At 48.2% G+C, this 27088-nt stretch overlaps 1 protein-coding gene across 1 annotated transcript in view; it reads right to left on the reverse strand.

Moving 5' to 3' along the window:
* SHANK2 (SH3 and multiple ankyrin repeat domains 2) overlaps positions 1 to 27088 on the reverse strand; it is a 697015-nt gene that overhangs the window by 428065 nt on the left and 241862 nt on the right. Inside the window, exon 11 of the mRNA XM_063608635.1 lies at positions 3167 to 3233. Within this exon, the coding sequence (XP_063464705.1) occupies positions 3167 to 3233 (67 nt within the window). The remainder of the gene's footprint in view (positions 1 to 3166; positions 3234 to 27088) is intronic.

Here is a 27088-nt window from a genome sequence, read left to right on the forward strand (position 1 = left end):
ACCCAGCACCTGGCCCCTGCCAGAGGGGCAATGCAAAGTGGGGGTGACCACAGGGGAGGGGGAGAAGCAATTGGGTTCCAACCTACAGGTTTAGTTAAGAAGGCATTAGTTCAGGATTTCACAACAGATTCACCGTTCTTGGATCAATCAACACATTGAGAGATGTCAGGTTCCTAGAGGACTCAGCCTCCACACCCTTCATCTCTCTCTCCGGGAAACTTTCAACACAATTGATCTAAATGGCACAGTTTTTGTTGATGCCAGTTTGCTAGTTCATAATCACGAACCCTTAGATGACTCAGATGAAACAAGAGGTTTTTTTTCTTCTTCTTCTTTGTAGATGCACAAGGAACTGCATGGGCAAGTATAGATTTTCTAAACTATCCTTTCCCTTTGGGGCCCTGGGAAAGCCCAAAAATCAGGGAACAACAGACACTGACTCCCTGCGTAAGCTGATTGTAAAAGCCAGTCCTGCTTCTTTCCTGCAGGACTGGGGATTTTACAAACATACGGACATGAGAGACTCAAACCTCGATCCTGGCACTTCAAAATATGTTAGTCACGTGAGCCTGTGGTGGGTGCCCCCCTCTCTCAATGGGGGGTGCTGTTTACAGTTAATAATTGATCAGAACAGGTAAAGGGTAATTAAAATGTATTCGCCCAACAAATGGGCATTCCTTTTATAATAATGAAAAAAACCTCTCTGTTCATAAAGAGTTGTCTGCATCATAAATAAGAAAGGTATTCATAATAATTATATCCCAAAACTGAAAAGACAACAAGTGTCTCCCAAGCTGGATTGTGAAATCAACTCGGTGCTTCAACGTACTTGGAAAGTCAGCCTGGTTTTTGTTTTGTTTTGTTTTTGTTTTTGTTTTGAGACGGAGTTTAGCTCTTGTTGCCCAGGCTGTAGTGCAGTCTCGGCTCACTGCAACCTCTGCCTCCCGGGTTCAAGCGATTCTCCTGCCTCAGCCTCCCGAGTAGCTGGGATTACCGGTGCCTGCCACCACACCCAGCTAATTTTTGTATTTTTAGTAGAGACAGGGTTTCCTATGTTGGCCAGGCTGGTTTCAAACTCCTGACCTCAGATGATCCACCCACCTTGGCCTCCCAAAGTGCTGGGATTACAGGCGTGAGACACCGCGCCTGGCCCCTCCTGTTTTTGAGTAGGGGGGTTTAGTGGCTGGACCTTACCTTCTCAGAAGGGAGGAAGGGTGGCTGTGACTCCATGGGGCAACACTTAGGGTCAGGGGTAGCAGCCCCAATATCTCTCAGCTCCATGTGGAGAGCTGGGATAAGGAGGCCACTTCACCCCTTCCTCTTTGTAGTGCAGGCCCCAGTGAGGGTAGCCCAATGGGGTAGCCCTTAGCTTGTTACCATCCCAGACAACTCAGGATCTGTGGAGCTGGCGGGGGCTCTGCCTCCAGGGGTGCCAGCAACAACCCCTGTCGTCATGGGCGGGACCTGTGCTCAGACTCCCTTACCTCCCTTCTTCACTGTGTGCCCCTGGTCAAGAAAGTCCCACTCCCTTCACAGCAGCCGATATTTTTAGCTCTCAAACCAAAGCTATCCTGTGTGCTGCTCTTTCATATTAGGGAGGCAGCAGGAAGACGGTCTCTGGCACTCTGAGAGCTCAGTTCATTTTCTAAATCATTTTGCAGACATTAACTCATCAATCTCTATAATGCGCTCATGGAGGTGCTGAGGCAGCCCTGGCAGAACCCTGGATCTCAGAGCAATTAAGTGATTTGCCCTGGCTCACAGGAGGGATGTGCAAGTCAGTGTCAGGCGCAGCCTTTGGGAGGCCCCGAGGCTCTGCACAGATGCTTGATGATGCAAGCCATGCATCTGGCTCTGCATCCTCGTGCGGTTCTCCAAGGCGGGGTAGGTACCGGCCGTGGTTGACATAGGGCACACATGCCACACGGTAAAGCCTCGACAGCCAAACACAGTTCTGCTTTCCCTGATGCCAAAAATGAGGTGACGGGCACAGGCAATAAACGACACCCAGGAGCACCCCCCTGACCCCTTTGATGGGGTGATGCCATCTTCGAAAGCTCACCACTGCCGGTCCAATGGGACTGCTCCCCGCTGCAGGTCCTGTGGAAGCGCGGGGCTGGAGGAAACAGGCCAGTGGGCTCGTCCAAGTTGCAAGACTGGGCCCAGCCAATGGCAGGGCGATAGGAGAGAGGAGGAGCCCCAAAGACTCTCCTCCTGGTTGGCACAAGGGGTACTAAAAAGGGGAACGGCCATCAGCACAACTGCGGAGGAAGTGAAGCAGAGGCAACCAGAGGGGAGCCGAGAGGATGCCACTGGCTCTCTCTCCACCCTCATCGGGTCACCAGCTCTTTGCCTAAATAGAAGCGTGGATGTTACGGCACCTTCCAATAAACACATCCAAATCAGCTGCAAATTAATTTGTTTCAGCAATCAAGAGCCGTGCCCTACATCCATTGCTTGATGCTTAGCACATTCTCCAGTTTGATTTCTTTTCTTTTTAGATTTTTAAAAAAGATGTCTTATTTTTAGAGCAGTTTTAGGTTCACAGTAAAACCAAGCAGAAGGAATAGAGCTTACCCAGAGAGCCCCTGCCCCTCACGTGCAGTCTCCCCAGTCATCAACACCCCCCTGGAGTGGGCAATTTGTTACAACTGAGAGCCTACAGTGTCACTCGAAGTCCATAGTTTACATTAGGGTTCACTCTTGGGCTTGTACATTCTACCAGTTTGGACAAATGCGTAACGACATGTATCAATTTTTACCATTAATGGGGAAAATCAGATACATACATCAGATAGGGAATCCTAGAGCCAACCCTTAGCATAAATTAAACACTTCCTGTTCCTCTCCCCATTTTACTAAATCAATGATGTTCACATGGAAAGAAACCTTGCAACAGGGACTGTCAGAATAGATCAGAACATCATCCTTCTAGAGAGGCATGTTTCAGACAGCCTAACCTCTAAGGTCTTCCTTAGCCCCATCCCCACTATAAGTTAAAAAAAGTTAAGACCAGAGACAGAAAATGGGCTAATACTATGTTAAGTTTTGCTAAAAGCAGGCTCTAAACCAATCTTAGGAGAATTTTAAAAAGCTGGTGAGTGACTGATTCCTCAGAGCATCTCCAAACCAAATCCCAACACAGTTTCTTCACGTGCCTACTCACCAATGTCTGTTTCCTTGTGGTTCTTGATGTATTCTGCCAGCTCAAAGTTGCCTGCTATTATGGCCACCTGCAAAGTGAAAATCACATTAAGTTAAGTGTCACCTGCAGAACAATGATTTCTGCATATACTATTACATCATTGAAGGCCTAACACCAAAAGAAGTCCAATCAGAACCTTTAAAATGGCAGCCGCAATATCTATCAACACTCATCCACTCACCTTGCCAACCACCACACTCGCTTCTGTCAAAGCAGTTGGCTGTTCTATGATGATAAGGTTGTCATTGCTCTACAACCTATATGAGTGGGGGCCTCTGTCCAGAAGGCATGTGGGGCAAATTACCCATAGAGCAGCTGAGGATTCAACCAGGCCTGAGTCTGGAAATCTCCCCATTGACTATGTCCTGTGTACCCACGGGGCTTGACTGGTTCCAGCTCTGACACCCCGGAGCCCTGTTTATCTGATTAGATGCATGCCAATCTACATAACTGGAAAGAAGGGGAAACCTCAAAAAAAAGCATTTAACACTCATCAGATTTCAGTTATGTGGGAAAAATTCTACCCATAGATGTATGCACAGCCAGATGAGTGGCACCAAAACCATCACCTACAGGAAATTGTTCCAACTCAGGCCCTACAGATCTGTTGCCTAAAGATGCATGATCTTTGATATGGGAGAGCAGTCAGGCAGGTAAAGCCAAGTATCCTAGGATGGCCATGGAGACCCATAAGGAAGGCCAGGACCAGAGACCACACGGGCAAGGCACACAGTGCCTCAGAAGGACAGACCTTGGGCTCAGGGCAATACATATAACCCACAAAAGGAGCCAGGCATTCAGATGCCAGCCTGGAGAAATACACATACATCTACAATGCGCTGATGTCAAGTCATAATGTAAGTGGACCTTATCCAAACAGCTGGGGGCCTTATGAGCAGAAATTGAGGTTTCCTATGGAAGAAGTCTTTCCTTAGGACTAAGGCATCAACTCCTGCCTGAGTTTCCAGCCTTACCTACTGATTTCAAATTGGCCAACCTCATAATCATATGAGCCAATTCTTTACAACAAATTATAAACAAATGCAGACTTTAGTGCCAGGAGTGGGGTGTGGCTATAACAAATATCTATAACATCTTCCCAACATGGGCTTACTTCATTTGTTTAATTTAAATCAACCTTTCTTCTTGTGTGTATGAGGTGATCTGGTAAGGTAGGGTGGGTGATTTTTGGTTTTGTGTTTTTTCTTCCTTACTTAGGGCATCTGTAGGCCTCAAAGGACCTTTCCTTTAGGTCATATTCCTCAGAAAGTCTTCGCTCTTCAGTTTTTATTTTTTCTTAAAGAATATTTTTAAAGCTCAAATTTGTGTAATAATTTGGGACTTTATTTAGAATTATTGGCTGCTGGCAGCAGCAGGCTATTCTGAAATGTCTCATAATATACATATACACACACACACTTTTTTTTTCTTTTTTTTTGGCAGGGTCTTGTTCTGTCATCCAGGCTGGAGTGCAGTGATGTGATCTTGGCTCACTGCAATCTCTGCCTCCCAGGCTCAAGTGATTCTTGTGCCTCAGCCTCCTGAGTATCTGGAATTACAGGCATGTGCCACCATGTCTGGCTAATTAAAAAAAAATTTTTTTTTTTGGTAGAGACAGGGTTTCACCATGTTGGCCAGGATGGTCTCAAACTCCTGGCCTCAAGTGATCAGCCTGCCTCCCAAAGTGCTGAGATTACAGGCATGAGCCACTGCGCCTGGCCAAATATATACACACACGCACACACACACACACACACACATACATATATATATATATACATTTAATAAATATGGTGTTGGTGAAAAAAACCAAATACCTAAAAATATTATGGAAATGCTTTGGAACTGGGTAATGATTACAGGCTGGAAGAGTTTTGAGGTGCATGCTAGAAATATGAATGTTAGAATGATTCTGCTGAGATATCAGATGGAGATGAAGAACACGTTACTGGAAACTGGAGGAAAAGTGATGCTCGTTCTAAAGTGGCAAAGAACTTGGCTCAACTGTGTTCTAGTATTTTTGTGGAAGGTAGACTGTGTGAGCGATAAAATCAGATATTTAGCTGAAGAGATTTCTAAGCAAAGTGCTGAAGGAGCAGCTGGATCCTCCTGACTGCTTATAGTAAAATGCAAAAGGAGAGAAATGAATCGAAGAAGGAATTGTTAAGCAAAAAGGAACAAGAGCTTGAAGATTTGGAAGATTCTCAGTCTATCCATACCGCAAAAAGTGAAAAAGCCTAACCACATTGCAACAAAACGAACACTGAGGGTATGGCTGGAACATCACTTGATAATGTATGGGATTATAAAAGCAGGAACACTGCCAGTTTGAATGGAAGGTGATGGAGATAAGACAAATGAAAGAAGACTATCGGACTTAATGGATTTGACAGAAGAGGGTAACAGAGCTGTCTGGTCACAAATGTGTGCTACTCTTCAGGAAGAAGGCAAAATAACCCTGAAAGGAATTCAGAGATCATCAGATCCACCCCTTGGTTTCAACAGTTAGATGGTCTCTGCCCAAAGACTTATGGGCAGGACCACAGGGCAGAGCTGTGAGGTGAGATGGTTTGTGTGTGTCCCCATCCAAATCTCATCTTGAATTATAATCCCCATGATCCCCATGTGTCGAGGGAGGGACCCGGCGGGAGGTAACTGAATCACGGGGGTGGTTTCCCCGTGCTGTTCTCGTGATAGTGAGTGAGTTCTCATGAGATCTGATGGTTTTATAAGTGTCTGGCATTTCCCCTGCTGACACTCATTCTCTCTCCTGCCACCCTGTGAAGAGGTGCCTTATGTCATGATTGTAAGATTCCTGAGGGCTCCCCAGCCATGCGGTACTGTGTATCGATTAAACCTCTTTTCTTTATAAATCACCCAGTCTCAGGTATTTCTTCATAGCAGTGTGAGAATGGACTAAGATGTGGGGGAAGCCTCCTGAGTGGCGGCTTCCCTTGGGCATGAAGGTAGAAAAGGTGGCTTTAGAGATAAGCATGTCTCCAGGCCACATTCAGAGAGACAGAAGCTGAGGTGCCCTCCTCCCAAAAGGGGACCATCTCTTCCTACAGCCCACCTCCAACTCAGCTTTGGGAACTGGACTTAGGTGATGTGGACCCATGCCCTGGCCTGCTCAGGCTGAGCCAGACATGTCCTTCTCCAGGTCCCTGATGGTTGTGCTGGCTCAGGATGGCACTAGGCCTCCCTGCCCACAGGCCCAGGCATCTCTCCTGCACTCCTACAGACCAGCCCTTGCTGAATGCCTGAGGTGATACTGGCAGACTGGCGGAGGGATGCGGCCCCAGAGGTGGAGGGCATGGGCTCTGGCCTGGGCTGCCTGGGTGTAAATCCAGACTTGTACTATGTGACACTGGGCATTACGTGTAACCCACAAACCTAAGTTTTCTCACCTGTGAAATAGGTTTGGTGTGTGGATTTATTGAGATCTCACAAGTAAAGGTTTAGAGCAGTGCCTGGCACATGGCCAATCAACCCTAAAAAACTATGCTATGGGCCAGGCGCTGCGGCTCACACCTGTAATACTAGCACTTTGGGAGGCTGAGGCAGGCGGATCACTAGGTCAAGAGATGGAGACCATCCTGGCCAACATGGTGAAACCCCATCTCTACTAAAAATACAAAAATTAGCTGGGCATGGTAGCATGCACCTGTAGTCTCAGCTATTCGGGAAGCTGAGGCAGGAGAATCACTTGAACCTGGGAGGTGGAGACTGCAGTGAGCCAAGATCGTGCCACTGTACTCCAGTTCGGTGACACAGCGAGACTCGGTGTCAAAAAAAAAAAAAAAGTTTGCTATGATTAGAAAAATGATGACTATGTCTTCAAACACTGCAGACTGCTCATTGTAAAGGTAACCCACCCCCAGGTCACCCAGCGCCCCACAAAAATGCACAGTCAGATACACACAAGTGCACACCCACATCTGCACTGGAACACACACCTAGGACAGCTGCTGAAATAACACGTACGTGGACCATCCCCTAGTGATTCCGGGATTCTCCTTCCAAAGAAAAGCCCTAGGAGCTTAAGCCCAGGCACCTCCCTGCTGGTCTAAAGGACTCAACTCACAGTGCAAATGAGAACAATGCAAACATTTACTTGTGATAATTGCCTGACTGTTTCTCCCCTTGATGATTTCAAGGCCTAGAAATTCCTCTTGGCAGAAAGCAGCCTCCTGCCTGTCCTCTGGCACTGCCCGCCCTATGCTTGGCTTATCATGGATTCCCAGTAAAAGTCTTCTGGGAGAAGGAAGAGGGAACTGGGTCTTATGTGACATCTCAGCATTGCTCAGTGTCAGGCTGGTGTCAGGCTCAGCATTGCTGGTGTCAGGCTGCTGGTCTGGGTGCATGAGGAAGGCAGAGTGTGGGGTCTGTCTCTGTGGCTGCAGGTGTGCACAGCAGTGAAAAGAATACTCACAGCAGAGACACAGCCGAGGCTCAGGTGCCACACACTGCTCTGAGTGAGTTCCCAGGAGCGACCTCTTTTGATCTTAACAGCTCTATGAAGTGGGCACCATTATCTCTACTCGACAGAGGGGGAAACTGAGGCACAGAGAGATAAGGAACGGGCTCCACATCACAGTGAGCACCAAAGTCAAGACATTCACTCAAGCCGTTTGGGTTCAAACTCTTCATCTAATCACCTTAGCTTATAATATGCTGTCATTTTCATGGACTATGGCATTTTTTTAAAAAGTTATGATATAATCACAGGTCAAACACCTTTGTAAAAAATAGAAGCATAAGAAACAACAAATGACAAATTATTCTCGAGGGTTATGACAAGCCACACTCAGGCTGGGCACCCACAGAATCTTCTATGGTGAAAAGTGCCCTGCGCAGGGGAAGGACTAGTCCTGTAAGAACGGACGCTGCTTTGTCCAGGTTTTTCAGAGCCCTAGAGGCCTGGAGGGGAGCCAGTGAAGAAATGAGAACTCTGCTCTCTACAGCTCGCCTGTTTTTCCCCCATTAATTCAACTGTCCTCCTCCTTCCTTGTTTCAAATAACATTTCGGTAATACAGACAGATGCCTGCCTGCAGGGTACGGCCATAATGCAACCTTGAGGGGGAAATGTTAGGGTTTAAAGAAACCCAGAGCAGGAAGGAGCCCCTTACCCCCACAGGATGTAGAGAGACTTCCTGTCGCCTCCCTCTGCAAGCCATCGCCAGCTTTGGAGTACCCGGAGAAGGAGCACCTGGTGGGGGTTACAGCTCAGGCAAAGGTTTGGAGGATGGATGTCAGATGTGGTGAATGTGCCAGCAAGACAGGCAAGATGGATGTGTGGAGGGAGGAAGGTCAGAGGTCAGCACAGAAGGCATCGACTGGTAAGTCATGGGAGGAATCCACATGTGAAGCCAAGGGAACCCTGGCTTCTGCGGCTAGGAGGTGACAAGAAACCATGGCCCTGGGAGGCATCTGGGGACAGACCATACGAGGGAGCCCTGAAAAACAGCAACAGGCAAGATGTCTCCATGGCCCGGGGCCCGGCCGGCACCCTTGGACAGACAGGAGGCTGGGAGAATTCAGACGATGGGCAGCCAGTTCTGTGCCATGCCACTGGACAGCAGAGCAGCAGGCGGCCACCCGGGCAGTGTCACTGCACCACACTGGGCATTTGTATGAGACGCCTCACTGGCATTCTAAATCATCCTAATTCTCACTTCCGTATCTGCTGGCTGGGAAGGAGGAAGGCCTTTTATGGACATTTAAACAAGAGTTATGTAACACAAAGCAACAGTCTGTGTTTCTCTTCTGTGGATCTCAAAGGAAAGGGAGGGGCGGAGCCTCCAGGGAAGATGCAGAGGGCATCCTCCCTCGCTGGCCTCTCAGCCAAGTGTGCGGCCGAGGTCCCAGCCCCTGCCGCCTCCCCACCTGTCTCCCTCAGAGCTGGGATTTCTCGCTGTGCCCTTGGGGGCTGCCTCTCAGGGGGCTCCCCTTAGCTCTTGCCCCAAGACAGAGCTAGCATCACTTCCTGGAGCCTTTGCTGTGACCTTATGATTGACATCCTGCATTTGAAGTGTGATCTACAGTTCCAGGCGGCATCGATGGCTGAAGTTTTGTGTGATGAGGGCACCACAGGATTTTTTTGTGGGAATCACCCCCAGTTGTAAGTCCTCAGTGCCCTAAACTGGGTTTTCCTGGAATGAAGCAATCATATCTGAGATGGGAACCTTTTGCTGGTGCTGACAAAGCCCCCTGCAAGAGTTGGCACTGGGATTAACAAGTAGAGGAAAGCAGATGGACACCCTGCCAGGGGCCCTGGGGGCTCTGCCCTTGGCACTCAGAGCCACAGGGACCCCTACAGATGCAGGAATGTCAGGAGGGAGCCCACATTTTTTTTCAACAGCAGTCACTCTGCAAGGCAGTGCATCTCCCCAGGAGAGAGCACGGCCCCCCTCCACTGATCTACCAGCTGGGGGAGAAGGGGGAGTTTCCATCTATTCTCCCAACTCAAGAATTGACAACCATCTCCTCCTTAGCACCTCAAGTGCTTACACCTAACATTAAGTTAGCCGGCTGGACTCAGTGGCTCATGCCTGTAATCCCAGCACTTTGGGAAGCTGAGGTGAGTGGATCACCTGAGGTCAGGAGTTCGAGACTAGCCTTCCCAACACGGTGAATCCCCGTCTTTACTAAAAATACAAAAATTAGCTGTGCGTGGTGGCTGGCACCTGTAATCCCAGCTACTTGGGAGTCCGAGGCAAAAGAATTGCTTGAACCCGGGAGGCGGAGGTTGCAGTGAGCTGAGATTGCACCACTGCACTCCAGGCTGGGTGACAGAGCAAGACTCTGTCTCAAAATAAAATAAAGTAAATAAAATAAAATAAAATAAAATAGCATTATCTTAGCCTCAAGCTTTGAAGCACATCTTTGAAGCCTATAATATGACAATCACAGCCCACTAGGACTTAGGATCACAGAAAGACTGGGGACTCGATCCATCACACTCATCATTGGCAAGCGTCATTGGGAAAGACAGTAGAGGCACCCAGGGCTTGTCCACGAGGGGCTGGGGTCCCAGGGCTCGAGGTTGGTTCAGACCCCTGCCACATACTCTGTGCATGACCACTGGCTGGAAGCCCCGACTTGTGAAGCCCTGTTGTCTCTTCTGCCACATGCATTGCAACACCGCAGAGACTTCCTGTCCCTTCTCTTCTTAAGCCATTGTCCAGCTTTGCAGTACCAGGAGAAGGTGCTGTGTGCCAGATGCAAAGCCCTGCAAAGCTGGTGAAAATGCCACCTGCACATCTTCCTAGAGCCCTGAGCTCTGCCGAACCCCAAACCCTCCTTCTCCCCAAAATGCCCCACTTTGATGCTGTGTAAGCAGGTAAGGCCCATTCCAGGAGCAGCACCCCAAATTCCCAGCACAGACCCTCGTACCTGGTGCTTCCTCCAATCCCCTAATCTGTATTAAATTAGGCAGCCCCTGCTATCCACCCAGTCCTTGCACCCACCCCATCAAGGACACCTGTAGACTTCATGGGGGCACTTGTTCCTCGCTTGGTGTTGCCTGCCCCACAAACTCAGAAACAAACCACTCAAGTAGTAAGTGGTGAGAAGGATCAGACCACCACAAGGTGGGTGCCTGGAAATTATCTGAGTCTCATGCCAAAGGACAGTGCTTGGTGCCCACAGGGCCCGAGCGTGTTCAGGAGGTGCAGGCAGGCTGGGGGCTGGTGAGCACAGCAGGTAAAGCTACATGCTCAGGTCCCGCAGGTGGCGTGGACTGCAATCCCATGCCATCACCTAAAAAGCTGCACCCTCAGCCTCTGAGGAACTTAAAGACCAACACGGGTGACATGGCTTGGCTCTATGTCCCCACCCAAATCTCATCTCATAGCTCCCATAATTCCCACTGTTGTGGGAGGGACCCGGTGGGAGATCTGATGGGTTTTTTTTTTGTTTTTTTTTTTAATGGAGTCTAACTCTGTCACCCAGGCTGGAGTGCAGTGGTGCAATCTCAGCTCACTGCAACCTCCACCTCCCAGGTTCAAGTGATTCTCCTGCCTCAGCCTCCTGAGTAGCTGGGATTACAGGTGCCTGCCACCACACCTGGCTAATTTTTCTAGTTTTAGTAGAGATGGGGTTTCACCATGTTAGGCAGGCTGGTCTCGAACTCCGGACCTCAAGTAATCTGCCCACGTCAGCCTCCCAAAGTGCTGGGAGTACAGGCATGAGCCATCGTGCCCAGTCAATCTGATCGTTTTAAAAAGGGGAGTTTCTTTGCACAAGCTCTCTTTGCCTGCCGTCATCCATGGAAGATGTGACTTGCCCCTCCTTGCCTTCCACCAGTATTGTGAGGCCTCCCCAGCCATGTAGAACTGTAAGTCCATTAAACCTTTTTCTTCCCAGTCTCAGGTATGTCTTTATCGGCAGCGTGAAAATGAACTAATACAGTGGGGAAATGGGAGGAACAGCCTGGGTGCTCTTAGGCATGGCATGGTCTCAGGATGGTGGAAGGTGGAGTGGGGTGGTGCCAGGAGCAAGGACAGCCCCACAGGGACTCAGGACCTGGACAGGCTTGATGGTGGGAAATGAGCCAGCCAGACAGGCAGGCGAGGAGGACCTGGGGCTGTCTGGTTGGTCCTCGCCACAGTTCTCTGAGGATCTGAATTCCACTGCTCCTATTATATCAGGCAACCCCTTTCAAGACAGCTCCCTAGACAGCTCCAGCACTGTGTGCAAAATACCTCCCTGGGCTCAAGACGCCCACCCGCACACCCTTCACTGAACACCACAAAGTGCCGCATCCTATACCACCTAGCACTGAACTTGGCCTGCTGTGATGCTCTTCCTGCTTCGTGTAAGCCTGCATTCTGAATGACGAAATGACTCTCCCTGAGCCCAGTGGCCGTGCGGATTTCTGCCATGGTCTGGATATTTGAGGCCCCCTCCGAATTCATGTGTTGAAATGGAAGCCCCAGTGTGAGGGTGTTAGGAGCTGGGGCCTTTGGGAGGTGATGAGGTCATGAGGGTGGAGCCCTCATAAATTAGATTAGTGCCCTTGGAAAAGAGGCTGCAGAGAGAGCCTCACCCCTTCCGCCATGTGAGGACACAGCAAGAAGACCGCCATCCAGGAAGTGGGCCCTCATCAGACAGCCCATCTGCTGGCCCTTGATCTTGAACTCACAGCCTCTGGAGCTATAACAGATCCATGCCTATTGTTTATAAGCCACCACCCAGTTTATGTTTTTTTGTTTTTTTTTTTTTTTTTGAGACGGAGTTTCGCTCTTGTCGCCCAGGCTTGAGTGCAGTGGCACGATCTCCAGTCACTGCAGCCTCTGCCTCCTGGGTTCAAGCGATTCTCCTGCCTCAGCCTCCTATGTAGCTGGGATTACAGGCACATGCCACCATGCCCGGCTAATTTTTTGTATTTTTAGTAGAGACAGGGTTTCACCATGCTGGCCAGGCTGATCTCAAACTCCTGACCTCAAGTGATCTGCCGGCCTAGGCCTCCCAAAGTGCTGGGATCACAGGATTGCACCCAGCTCATTTTATGGTATTTTGTGATGTGACAGCCTGAACAGACAAAGACAGCACCCAGCCTATTGCACCTGTCACCCAGGCCAGCCCCAGGCTCCGACAAGGTGCCACAAAGCCCTGCCTTCCTGCTCAGGGCTGGGACATGGGCAGCACATGCGAATGCTCTTCACAGTGGTGAGGGCGCCACGGAGCGGGACTGTCGCCTTTGAGGGTGGCTCTCGGGTGGCCAGGGCCCTGGAGAGGCTGTGGACTTGCTGCAGTGCCCACAGTGTGACCTGTTCCCTGACGCCAAGAGGTAGAGCCCAGGCGAGGGTGGAGGCCACCTCTCTCCTCATCACTTGCTCAACAAGCTCCTGGGATCCACAGCCAGAACTCAGAGGAAAGCCACTCCACCGCCCCGACGAAGCCTCCTTCTCTTGCCAAAACGAAATGTGCCTCCCGACACAGAGAGCTATTTAGAGGCGGCTCTGTGATCCTGACACCCCTTCGCCATAACTGGAAAATGGCTTCTTGGAAAGGCACGAGAGAAACCGAGCACTTGGGATGTCCCCGTCTTTGTTTCCTTCCAGATAATGGTGCTTCATTTATTTCAGACTCCTGTGGCAACTCAGGAAGCCACTGATGCCCAAAGACCCCAGGGCCTGGTAAGAATGTTTTAATTACAGGCATCCTCCAAGCACGGCAGGGAGTGGGCCTGGGCTCCTGGCTCACCAAGGTCAGGGGTCGCCGAGTTCCCCTGCAAACTTCAAGGGAATCTCTGCCCATCCCCAGGCTAAAACCCAGAATCTGGAGAGGCAGTTGAGGCCTATGTCGTTCCAGAACAGCTCCCTGGGGCTTTGCGAAAAACCCCATGCGGGGCCAGGGCCTTTGCAAATCGATGTGTATTACCCAGAAGCCCCTGGTTGCTCCGGGACTTTACATCTAACTTGACAGGGCTGACCAGATAGAGCCAGGGCTGACTCAAGCAATGTCCACAACTCCTGAAGTGCCGGCTCAGGGGCGTCGTGGGCCAGGACCCCCGGCCAGAGGAAGCAGCTGGGGACTGGGAAGCTATTGTAGGAGCAGTTCCATGCTGGGTGACCCAGTGAGCCTCCCAGGTTAGAGGAAGACCCTGAGCATTTGAGTAAGACTTGCCTGGGTCTCGTCTGCCAGTATCCCCAGAGGCTGGGGATGAAACAGCCCCTCAGTCCCACAGAAGGTGGAGCAGGTCCAGCCCTCAGCACCCCTCCCATGGCTGAGTGAAGGGGACCCCCTGGGTTGTGGCCAGATTTCACTCAGGCAGCACTGTGCGGTGGTCAGGACCACAGGCTTGGACGTTGGACAGCCCCAGAGGGAGCCTTCTAGCACCGATACCACAGACAACCTCCCCCCTTCTCAGGCTCCTGAAACTGAGAATAAGAATAAAAGTATGATTCTTCTATGACTATCATGAGAATTAAAATAGTTAATTAGCAAATAATAATTGGCAAATGACTTAAAATAGCGCCATTCAGTATCACCAAATTGAATGCAGAGATCCATATATTGAGATGATATCATGGCTAGGTGAGTTTATTTTAGAAATAAGAAAATTGACGAATATAATTCATCGTATTAGCAGATAAGCAGGGGAAATCTACATAATCATCTTTGACAGTTGCAGGATCGGATTTTGGATAAATATTTTATCAAGACACATCGGATATAACATAGATTCATGATAAAACTTAATAGACTGGGTCAGACATGAAGGCTCATGCCTGTAATCCCAACAATTTCGGAGGTCGAGGCAGGCAGATCACTTAAGGTCAAGAGTTCGAGACCAGTCTGGCCAACATAGCAAAACCCATCTCCACCAAAAATACAAAAACTAGCCAGGCATGGTGGCACGAACCTGTAATCCCAGCTACTTGGGAGGCTGAGGCAGGAGAATCGCTTGAACCCGGGAAGTGGAGGTTGCAGTGAGCCGGGATCGTGCCATTGCACTCTGCGCAACAGAGTGAGACTCCGTCTCAAAAAAAAATAAAAAAAAAAATCTTAATAAACTGGGAAGAAAAGTGAACTTTGCCTGCTAGTGCAGCAGTGAAACAGATTGTTGCTTAAGAGACCACCCTAAAACTAAGGGCTGCATGGGTCTGAGGACTGCCGCTCTGGACTCCCTCACGTGACTGCGTTTAAGTGGAGGGTCAGCCTGGCTGGCACGTGCAGGATGGCCTCACATGGGCCTCGTTGTTGGCTGGAACACATCTGTTTTCTTCCATGCATCCTCCCATCCCCCAGCAGACCAGGCTGGCTTCCTTACACGGTGTCCTCAGGACAGTGCTCCACATAGACAGCATGTCAAGCTGCCAAGGAGGGAAACAGACTCCGCCTGTGCATGGGAGTGGCTGCACTTTTCTTCCTGCCACAGTTTCATTCTGCGATTTTGCCATGACTGCAGCTCAGACATGGTCATGGGGATCTGCAGGTGTTCTGGGTGACCTTCTGGTTGACCTTGTCCTTTTGGTCCTGGGATCGAGCAGAAGCTCCGAAGGCTGCACAGCAACCTGGGATTCGGACCAGGCCTCCAGAGCTGCACCGACATTGGCAAGTTACCTCCCAGGGATGCTGGGGTTCAGCACCAAGGTGACTCTAATTACAAGGGAAATGCTGAAACAGGGGTTGGCGGTGGGGGATCATATATGAGGAGGAAAACCACTTTCAGCGTTTGAAAGTTTCTGACCTAATCAACATCAACGTCAAACCACGACCCAACTGATCTACCTCCATTTAGTCGTTCAGTTTCCAGCCAAGATGTTGAAACGTCAGCCAGGGGAAAAACTGGCCACCTCCTTGGAGGAGGCCACATCCCCTTACCCCTCTTAGGGTAGAAGAGACCTTCTGGGCAGTATTATCCTCTGTCCTGTGAAATACGTATGGCAGTCAAGGGAATAAAAACCTCGAAAAACATCAGCATGTAAGTTTAACAAACACACAAAAGAATGGGAAATAATTCTTTCATGTGGACCAAATGCAACCTCCCTCTCCCAGAAGGATTTGCCAATAAAATGTAAATTTTTCCTTTGAAATAGCAATGGCATTGAAGGACATCATTTGCTCCCAGAAATCTTGATAGAAAAGCAACAGTTCTTTGATGTTTGCAGAGGAATGATTTTCAAGAGAGTGGCTCTGGTGGGACCCTGGGGCTAGAAAGGCGTGAGCCCACAGGGCAGTTAGACTTTTCTACTTGGCTTCCAGGAACCCTAGACTCACGGCACAGAATGAGGGAGGCTGAGTCTAGTGAGAAGAGGAGATTTCTGGGGATTACAGATGTTGCTAGGCTGGCTTTCCTGTGCTGTAATGATGAGGAGAGTGATCAAGCTGATCATAATGATAACTACCCATGTTTACCCAACACGACACGCAGCCCAGCATCTAAATACAGTCTCTAAATTCCACCCTCACGGCATGCCTTGAGGAAGTAGAGCTGTCGTGATCCTTGTTCTGCACATCAGACAACAGGCTTCGAGAGCTCAAATGAGTGAGATTTCTTCATTGCATAAAGGAAGGCCCTGTCCATTCGATTCCAAAGCCTAGGAGAAGGCAGGCATTACACACATGGCTTTGTGTGGCTCTAACTACAGAAAGTTCTCTTGCACAGCAGCCCAGGCACAGCCTCCCTGCTTAAAAAAGGCAAGAGGGAGATTAGCAACGAGATTTGGTTCCAAAGCAAGAATTGAACACCATTTTCTGCAGGACAGTAACCAAAGAAAGAAATCATGGCTGACAACGGGGTACGCTTGTGTATGAGTTTGATCAGGCTGCTGTCACTAAGCACCACAGACTGGGCTGCTTAAGCCACAGACACTTATCATTTCACTGTCCTGGAGGCTGGAGTCTGAGATCAAGGCATCGCAGGGCTAGGTCCTCCTGAGGCCTGTCTCCTTGGCTTGCACTGGGCTGCCTTCTCTCTGTATCCTCACACCGTGGTCCCTCTCTGTGTGTCTGTGTCCTCATCTCCTCTTCCTATAGGGACACTGGTCATATCAGATTAGGGCCCAGCCTAGTGACCTCAATTTAACTTAATTACCTCTTCAAAGGTCCCATCTCCAACTACAGTCACATTCAGAGGTACTGAGGATTAGGGCTTCAATGCAGGAATTTAGGGGGACACCACTCAACCCAGAACAACTTGCTTAGCACAAGAGTATGCAGAATCTCTTTGCCTTCCTCAGGGACACCTAGGGTCCCCCGCAAACACCCAGGTCAGAGGTGTCTGGGGCCTGCACAAGGCTTGAGAATCTCTCCCCTCACGTGGTCTGTTTTCAGGGAGCAAAGGGTGGGAAGAGGCTACTGCACACTCGATTGTCACAGATGGACACACAGGAGCAGAAGCAATCACTGCCTCTCCCATCCCCATGATTTGGTTATGAAAAGTGTCACACCCACCGAAAAAGTTGAAAGAATAGGCTGGGTGTGGTGGCTCACACCTGTAATCCCAGCACACTGAGAGGCTGAGGTGGACAGATGACTTGAGGTCAGGAGTTCGAGACCAGCCTGGCCAAAGTGGCAAAATCCTATCTCTACTAAAAATACAAAATTAGCCGGGCGTGGTGGTGGACACCTGTAATCCCAGCCTCTTGGGAGGCTGAGGAAGCAAAATCACTTGAACCTGGGAGGCAGAGGTTGCAGTGAGCTGAGATCGCACAACTGCACTCCAGCCTGGGCAATAGAGTGAGACTCCATCTCAAAAAAAAAAAAAAAGTTGAAAGAATAGAGTGATGAAAATCAATACACTGCCAAACTGGATTACACAATTGTTTACATGTTGCTTGGTGGTGTGTGTGTGTGTGTGTGCACGTGCATGTGCACATGCTGGGGGCACATGTGCACATAATTCGATTTTTGCTAAGCCATGATGATGCATCCCTCTCTAAACACCTCAGCATTTGCAGAAACGAAGGGGGTGCTCCTGTAAGTAATGTCACACTCAGAAGATCGGCATTCACCCCCAGACTTCCTCCAAAATCACTCCACAGGCACAGGTCTCCACATGCCTCTTTCCCCTAATTTTTTGTACTGTTTTAATTCAGCTAAAAGTACATGCCACGAAACACGCAGGCCTTAAGCACAGAGTTGGATGAGTTTTTTGTTGTTGTTGTTGTTCTTTTTGTTTTGTTTTGTTTTTGAGATGGAGTCTTGCTCTGTTGCCCTGGCTTGAACCCAGAAGGTGGAGGTTGCAGTGAGCCAAGATCGCGCCACTGCACTCCAGCCTGGGCAACAGAGTGAGACTCCATCTCAAAAACAAAAAAACAAAAAAACAAAAAACAAAACCTGCCTTCTCAGAGCAGGGGGTTAGCATTCCATGCCCTAGTTACTCCACATTCTCACAGACAACACTTGGCACTGTCCATCTTCTTAATTTTGGCTATTTGTGTGTGTGTGAAGTAGGTGGTTTTAAACTTTATTTGCCCCCCAACTTCTCCTTTTTTGCAACCTCACCATTGCTATCATTAGAATAAAATTAATTATCTGTTTTCCCAGAGGGTGGAAAAAGGCAGTGATTCCAGGACTCAGGCCAAGAACTGGAGACATCAGCCTCACAGAAGCTGTGAGTGCACCTGCAGCTTCTATGGGCCAGGGAGTACAACTCATGGCTATTGTTGTTTGCTCAGGAACATCATCTCCTACCCCAAAATGACAAGAGTGAGAATGGTGGTAGAAGTGGTCAGTGGCCAGGCGTGGTGGCTCACACCTGTAATCCCTGCACTTTGGGAGGCAGAGGTGGGAGGATCACCTGAGGTCAGGAGTTTGAGACCAGCCTGGCCAACATGGTAAAATCCCGTCTCTACTAAAAATACAAAAATCAGCTGGGCATGGTGGCAGGCACCTGTAATCCCAGCTACTTGGGAGGCTGAGGCAGGAGAATTGCTTGAACCTGGGAGGCAGAGGTTGCAGAGAGCTGAGATTGCACCACTGCACTCCAGCCTGGGCAACAGAGTGAGACTCTGTCAAAAAAAATAAAAATAAAAAAAAGAAAGAAAGAAAGAAAGAAAAGAGAAGAGAAGAGAAGTCAGCTTATGAAGGTGGTGGTGGTGACACTTACCACGTGACCTTATGCAAGCAGAAAATATTTTACTTCTTTCAATGATGTGAAGGAAGTTTAACAAATTATATAAGCTAAAATCATGCTTATGGGGTATCAACTACATTTTTTAAAATTGGACTAGTTGGGTGTTGATATGGTTTGGCTGTGTTCCCATCCAAATCTCAACTTGAATTGTATCTCCCAGAATTCCCACATGTTGTGGGAGGGACCCAGGGAGAGGTAATTGAATCACGGGGGCCGGTCTTTCCCATGCTATTCTTGTGATAGTGAATAAGTCTCAGGAGATCTCATAGGTTTACCAGGGGTTTCTGCTTTTGCTTCTTCCTCATTTTTTCTCTTACTGTCACCATGTAAGAAGTGCCGTTTGCCTCCTGCCATGATTCTGAGGCCTCCCCAGCCGTGTGGAACTGTAAGTCCACATGCTAAACCATGATGATGCATCGTGCACCACGATGATGCATCTCTAAACACCTCAGCATTTGCAGAAACGAAGGGGGCGCTCCTGCAAGAAACGTCACACTCAGAAGATCGGCACTCACCCCCAGACTTCCTCCAAAACCACTTAAACCTCTTTTTGTTTCCAGTTTTGGGTATGTCTATCAGCAGTGTGAAAATGAACTAATACAGGTGTTTACACGGGGTTTTATTTGGTCAGCTTCTACAGAAATCCAAATTAACAATTTCATTAAAGTCACTATCATGTGTCACATCGGGGAACAATTTCTGAGACAGGAACGAAAATTGACCACAAAAAGATCGCCCGGGAAAACTGTCTTATTTCCTTCAGTTCTCTGGACTTGTCAATTTACAGTCTCAGGGAACTGAACTATAGATTCTAAGCCAGTTCCTCATTCATTTCCTTTCTCCTCCACTTCTCCAGCAAAGAAAAGGAAATTAAAAAAAAAAAAAACAACCTACCCTCCCATCCTCTCACAGCCTCCTGGTATGTTTATAAATAAATTCAGGTTAGGTCATGTCGTTTAGAAAAAAAGGCATTCAATTTATAATTAATCCCAGTGAGAAAGAAGAAACTTATTATATAAAGAGATTTGTTTTCCTTCTTTTCCTTCATTTGTCCTAAATGATAGACCCTATTATGACAACTTGGACCCTTCAGGGACCATATGGAATACCCAGGGGGCTCTACGTGCTAAAATGGATGGGAGGTATGAGAATTAAATTCAACACAATTAAATAACATAAAATTGCATTTCAATTCCTCCGGGAATAAAAAAAAATCAAAAGGCATTTACTGTATTAGGAAAATTCTAAAGATCATTATTAAGTTCCTTGTAACTGGCAGGTAAAAGTTCAGGAGAAAGAAGCAAACAGAGAGAGGAGAAGGGAGGGAGACCAAGAGGGAAAGAAACAGCAAAGAACCAGGGATGGTTTTCCTCAATGTTGTTTTTAAGATCCTTGCAAATAATTTAAAAACCACTAAAAATATAAGCTAAGGCCTCAGAGTTCCCACTTTGGGATCTGGGGGCTAAAAGAGAAGATTCTGAGTTTAGACGTTGGCTCTAAACCCTGCCCCAGACTTCATGCGGAAACATACCCTAAAAAGGCATCCTCTCCAGAGACGAGGAGCAGCAGGCATTAGGACCCTACATGGTGTCATTGCCGGATGGCCAGGCTCTCTGTGCTTCTGGTTCAATCAGAGCCGGTCTTTTCATTTCCATTCGGAAAACAACACTCACGTTTAACCACACAATCATCTCATTGTTCAGGTAATGCTGCCACACTTCATTAGGGAAAGCAGCTGGCATCAGGGTGTTCTCGTTAGAGCAGTGCTGTCAGTGTTTATTGCTTTTCAATTAATCCACTTTTGGATTTAGCATATTTACACTGGGGCGGCAAGCAGAGAACAGGGCGGCGGTGGGGGATTTCTGTAAGGAGTTGTCGGGCCCTCAAAGCAGGTGCAGGGCCCCGCCCAGCCACACTGCCACTGCAGCATCTTGTTACAGGGCCCTGAGAAGGCACACCCTGCTCAGCTGCATTGGACAGCCTGTTTCCGGAAATCGGGCTCTGGGGCTCATACAGAGCCACAGGAACAAGTGTGCAATGGGGTTCCGCTGAGACACAGAGTCCCTCCCCCGACCCTCTTGGTCTTCCTCTCAGGTAGAATCCACCTGGCACCAGGAGAGCATGAGCAATACCCAGGCTTTTCTGGCATCCCCTCAAACCAGGGGCTAGAAAAAGGTCATCACACCACACCTCCCACCTGTCCATGCTGGGGCCTTCCCGGGAATACAGAGAGAAGCTTAAAAACCCAGCCTCGCACAGAAAGGCCTTTCAAAAACACAACACCCTTGCAAACAAACACAAGAGGCTGAGTATATGAAGAGGAGGGTTGGGCACAGTAGCTCACACCTGCAATCCCAGTGCTTTGGGAGGCCAAGATGGGAGGATCACTTGAAGCCAGGAGTGTAAGACCGGCCTGGGCAAGGTCTTAAGCAAGAACCCTACCTCTACAAAAAAAAAAATAAATAAAATAAAATAAAATAAAATAAAACAAAACAAAACAAAACAAAATTAGCCCAGCATGGTAGCGCACACCTGTAACCCCAGCTATTCAGGAGACTGCGAAGGGAGGATCCCTTGAGCCTAGGAATTTGAGAATTTGAGGTTGCAGTGAGCTATAATCGCACCACTGCACTCCAGTCTGTTGACAAAGCGAGACTCTGTCTTTAAAAAAAAAAAAAAAAAAAAAAAGAAAAAGAAAGAAAGGAAAAAAAAAGGAAGAAAATTCAGTTGTTAAAGTATTTAACTGGAAACAGCAGGAATCTTGTAGGCTACAACACCATTCACTTTGGAAATGCCCTTTCCTCTCCACAAGCTGCATCTCAGCTTCCTTTCCCTAATCTTAGTAATGTGATCTGTGGGTGAAGCCGACAGCTATTGGCTGGCAATGACTTTCCAGATGATTTCTGGGTACTGCTGGCTTGCGGGACACGTTCATCCTCAGCTCCCAATATGATCCCTCAAAAATACGGATGCCTTCTTTAAACACAGACGTTGGGCCCTCGGAGACACTTTGCTGCCACTGGGAATCTCATCTCAAATGTGCAGGGCTGCTGTTCCCAAATCCGCCAGCACATGTTAGCAGACTGTACACACACCCCCAAAAAAATCCCCTAGCAACTACACGCTGGCGCCTAACATTTTAATTCTTTCAGTTATGATTCATGGTGCCATCTGTGGACAGATAATGAGAGACAATAATCCAAGAATAGCTATCAGGCATTTGTTCAGCAGAGTTTCAGCATCAGTTGCATCCAAGTATGGGAAGGGATGGTGCCATCCCAGGAGTGCCTAACCACTCCCACAGCTAACATGGGACTCAGTGAATCAGATCAGCAGGTCTGGCCGCCGAGCCCACCCGAGTGACATCATGCCCTCAACTGTGCTCAAACTCCTGAGAATACTGAGAGCATGGCTGCAAGGTCCAGGAGGGAGTTAAAGGCAACAGGCATAAGAGAATTCACAGGAGCCCACCCCATAAAAGGGCTGCCTGCCTCGCGGGACGGACGGGATGATGGAGGGGCTGTGGCTATGAGAAAGGGGACTCCCTTGAGGCTTGCTTAAGCTTGCCAAGGAGAATGATGCGTTGCTCAGTCATAAAACCAAGGCCATGCTTTAAAGACTTCTGGATGACTTGACTTATGACACTCAGGCACAACATCATTTTTTTCTCATTCTAAACACTGTGTGTGTTCCCTGACCTCCACTTATTTCAGAGCACAGGCCTGGCTGTCAGCAGACACAGACTTGGGTTTCTGGACACTACACCCTCCACCCTGTTGTGCTCTTCCCTGATTCACATCACCTTGCTCTTGTTTTTGGGAGCCAGACATGTCTAGGGAGGCCTACATATTTTCTGCAGAAAAGAATTAGAGAAGAATGAAGGGTAATTACCACCTTCTTTCAGTGGTTTGCCCAAAGCCATTCTAAACCGGGCAATGTGTCTACCTGTGAATCCTGAGGGATAAAGGACATTCTTGGCCGTCCCTTGCCTCTTGGGAGAGGGTAGAGTTCAGATAAGCCGAGCCCCATGCCCCGTGTAACAGTTCATGCTGAGTTTAATACTCACGGGCACTGTCTGGGGGAAAGGTTGGGGGACACGGAAATGGCCTAGTTGCAGCAGAGTGGGAGGCAGCATAGAACAGTACCCCTCGCCAACCCGGCTGGCCATCACATGGCCACACAGTGGACAGAGGTACAGAAAGCTCTTGGCACTTCTGAAATGCGAGGCTGGCAGACAGCAGAAAAGCTAAATCCTAGCATCAGTCACTCATGTGTATGTGTGTGCGTGTACACACACACACAGCTGCCCCGCCACCCTTTCACACAGTAGCACAGCAAGCTTCAGGAATTATTTCCAGAATTCTAATGGAGCATGATTCACCGGCAAGAGGATGATGGCCTAATTATCCACCTGTGTCAGTTAAATGGCAAGAAGCCCCCTCGCCCTCCCTTCGCCTGGCACAGCATTCAGCATCTTCCTGCTGTCTGAAGAGAGGCTTGCAAAATGCTAATGTGACTCCAGGGTCTCTATCCTGAAAGCTTGCAGGTATCCAAGCAGCCTGGGGAAAGGGAAGCCAGGAGCACATGGAGTCCAAGAAGAAACTGAGCCCCAGCAGGCTCTGGTGTCTTAATGTACAAATGTCCTCCTATGATAAGCAAATGTATCATTTCTCAATCTCCACGGTACCTGCGACCTTAAGCACCAGGTGCATGTGGGGAGGGTATGGAGGGAAGTTAGGAAACCATTGCTTTTGGATGCTTTGCTTAATTTTTATTAGGACACAGAAAATGAAAAGTCAGCGTGAGGAGAGGGAAAGCGACCAAGAGAAGCCACTACGCAGCAGGGCAGTGAGCTGCTTCGAAGGAAGACAGCAAGTCAGGTCTTGGCCCCGATGTCAGCTGAACATCCCAGCCTACTCCAAACATCACAGGAAGTTAAGGATGCAAGAAAAAAACAAACAACTCCCTTGAAAAGTGGGCAAAGGACATCAGCAGACACTTTTCAAAAGAAGACATACATGCAGCTAATAATCATAGGAAAAAAAGCTCAACATCACTGATCATTAGAGAAATGAAAATCAAAACCAGAATAAGATACCATCTCATGCCAGTCAGAATGGCTATTATTAAAAAGTCAAAAGACAACAGATGCTGGTGAGGAGAAAAAGGAACTCTTTTACACCGTTGGTGGGAGTGTAAATTAGTTCAGCCATTGTGAAAGACAGTGTGGAGATTCTTCAAAGACCTAAAGACAGAAATGTCATTCGACCCAGCAATCCCATTACGGGGTATATACACAAAGGAATATAAATCGTTCTATTATAAAGATACATGCACACTTGTTCACCGCAGTACTATTCACAATAGCAATGACATGGAGTCATCCTAAATGCCCATCAGTGACAGACTGGATCAAGAAAATGTGGTACATATACACCATGGAATACTATGCAGCCATAAAAAAGAACAAGATCATGTCCTTTGCAGGGGCATGGATGAAGCTCGAGGCCATTATCCTTAGCAAACTAATGCAGAAACAGGAAACCAAATACAGCATGTTCTCATTTATCAGTGGGAACTAAATGTTAAGAACACATGGACACATAGAGAAAAACAACAGACACAGGGGCCTTTCAGGGGGGTGGAGGGTGAGAGGAGGGAGAGGATCGAGAAGAACAACTAATGGGCACTAGGTTTAATACCTGGTTGATGAAATAATGTGTACAATAAACCCCCAAGACATGTGTTTACCTAGGTAACAAACCTGCCCATTCTGCACATATACCCCTGAACTTAAAAGTTTTTTGTTTTTTGGTTTTTTTTTTTTTTAAAATAAGGCCAACAGATGAACATCTCAAGGCAACCCATATTTTAAGTCATTTTACTGTGAGGACCCTGACCCAGGAAAGAAAAGCAATTGCTATAAAACAGGTGGCCCACTGATCTGCCATGAGAGCCAACTCAACAAGAGATTCATCTCCCAAAGGCAGAACGCTTGCAGCCGCTCCATGCGGGGCGGGGGCCTAGGGAAGAAAGGTCACTAGACTCTCCTAACAGGGCTCCTGCATCAGCTACAAGGTCAGGTCAAGTCAGACGTGTACCCTCTCCACGGAGAGAGGCCGATTGGTATCAATTTTATTGATACAATTTATGTCCTAGAATCACAAGGTCACCCAGCACCCACTCGTAGTTTCATCATCCATGCCAGGTACAGCCCAGGTGGCTCTGCCAGTCGAAGTGGAATTGGGGAAGAATGTGCCAAAGTCTACATGGATATCCTTATTTTAATTGATTTTTTATTTTTTTGAGACAGAGTGTTGTTCTGTCTTCCAGACTGATGGAATGCAGTGGAGCAATCTCGGCTCACTGCAACCTCCACCTCCTGGGTTCAAGTGATTCTCCGGCCTCAGCCTCCCGAGTAGCTGGGACTACAGGCGCCCACCACTACACCTGGCTAATTTTCATATTTTTAGTACAGATGGGGTTTCACAATGTTGGCCAGACTGGTCTTGAACTCCTGACCTCAAGTGATCTGCCTGCCTCGGCCTCCCAAAATGCTGGGATTACAGGGCATGACCCACCATGCCCAGCCTTAATTGACTTTTTAAGTTGACAAATAAAAATAGTATATACTGATGGTGTACAACATGTTTTGAAAAACGCATACAGGCCAGGCACAGTGGCTCAGCCTGTAATCCCAGCACTTTGAGAGGCCAAGGCGGATGGATCACTTGAGCCCAGGAGTTTGAGACCAGGCTGGACAGCATAATAAGACCCCATTTCTACAAAAAAATTAAAAATGTACCGGGTGTGGTGGTACGCACCTGTGGTCCAAGCCACTCAGGAGGCTGAGGTGAGAGGATTACTGGATCCCAGGAGATCGAGGCTGCAGTGAGCCGTGATCACCCCACTATACTCCAGCCCAGGCAACAACAGAGCAAGACCCTGTCTCAAAAAAATAAAAAACAAACAGAAAGAGAAACATGCATACAATGTGCAATGGCTAAATCGAGCTGATGAACACGCACACCGCCTCACATGCTGACCATCTTTTTGTGGTGAGAACACTCAAATTTGACTCTCTCAGCTATTCAAGTATACAATGCATTGTTAACTGTGGCCACAATGTTGTACCACAGATCTCAGAACTTACTATTTCTTTTTTTTTTTTTAACTCTTTTTTTTTGAGACCGAGTCTCACTCTGTTGCCCAGGCTGGGATGCAGTGGCACGATCTCGGCTCACTGCAACCTCCGCCTCCCAGGTTCTAAGCAATTCTCCTGCCTCAGCCTCCCGAATAGCTGGGACTAAAGGCGTGTACCACTACACCCAGCTAATTTTGTATTTTTAGTAGAGTCAGAGTTTCACCACGTTGGCCAGGCTGGTCTCGAACTCCTGACCTCAGGCGATCCACTCGCCTTGACCTCCCAAGGTGCTGGGATCACAGGCATGAGCCACAGTGCCCAGCTGATCTCAAACTTACTTCTCCTATCTCAGCGAAATTGTGTATCCTTTGACCAACACCACCCCAGCCCCCTCCCCAACCTCCCAGCTTCTGGTAGCCACTATCCTACTCTCTGCTTCTATGAGTTCAACTTGTTAAGATTCTGCACATAAGTGAGATTGCATCATGCTTGTGCCTGGCTTGTGGTGCTTAACATTATGTCCTCCGGGCTCATTCCATGGATGTCTTTTAAATAATCAATCAAGAGCAACCAACCCAAGCTTGGTAAGTGGCAGCTTCCAAAGCTGCAGAGACATAGCCATGTTGGGATAAGACCTGGCTTCTAGTCTCAAGTTCAAGTTTACCAGCTGTAGCACTCTGGCCAAGTTACTTAACATCTCTGAGCCTCAGAGTTTTCATGTGTAAACAGAGGTAATAACAGACCCTAACTCACAGGGCATTTTGTCAATTAAAGTGAGATAGTGCATACAGCATAATTATCAGTACTACCCAATACACAAGCACTTAATAAACAGTAGCTACTAGTATAATCATAATTATTTTAAAAGCACTCTCTATAAATAGAAATATTATGTATGTATGCACGTATGCATGTATGTAGAGATGGGATCTTGCTATGTTGCCCAGGCTGGTCTCAAACTCTAAGCTCAAGCCAGCCTCCTGCCTTGGCCTCCCAAAGGGCTGGGTTTACAAGTGTGAACTGCCACACCCAGTCTATTTTTAAAAATGATTACCTATGATGAAGGAAGAGACAAGAGTGGAAAGGAGAGGGGGAGGGTGGAACTTCTTTGTGTATAACTTGGTTTATAGATTTGACTTTAAAATGCAA

The sequence above is a fragment of the Pan paniscus genome, chromosome 9 (assembly GCF_029289425.2).
Source record: "Pan paniscus chromosome 9, NHGRI_mPanPan1-v2.0_pri, whole genome shotgun sequence".
Lineage (NCBI taxonomy): Eukaryota > Metazoa > Chordata > Mammalia > Primates > Hominidae > Pan > Pan paniscus.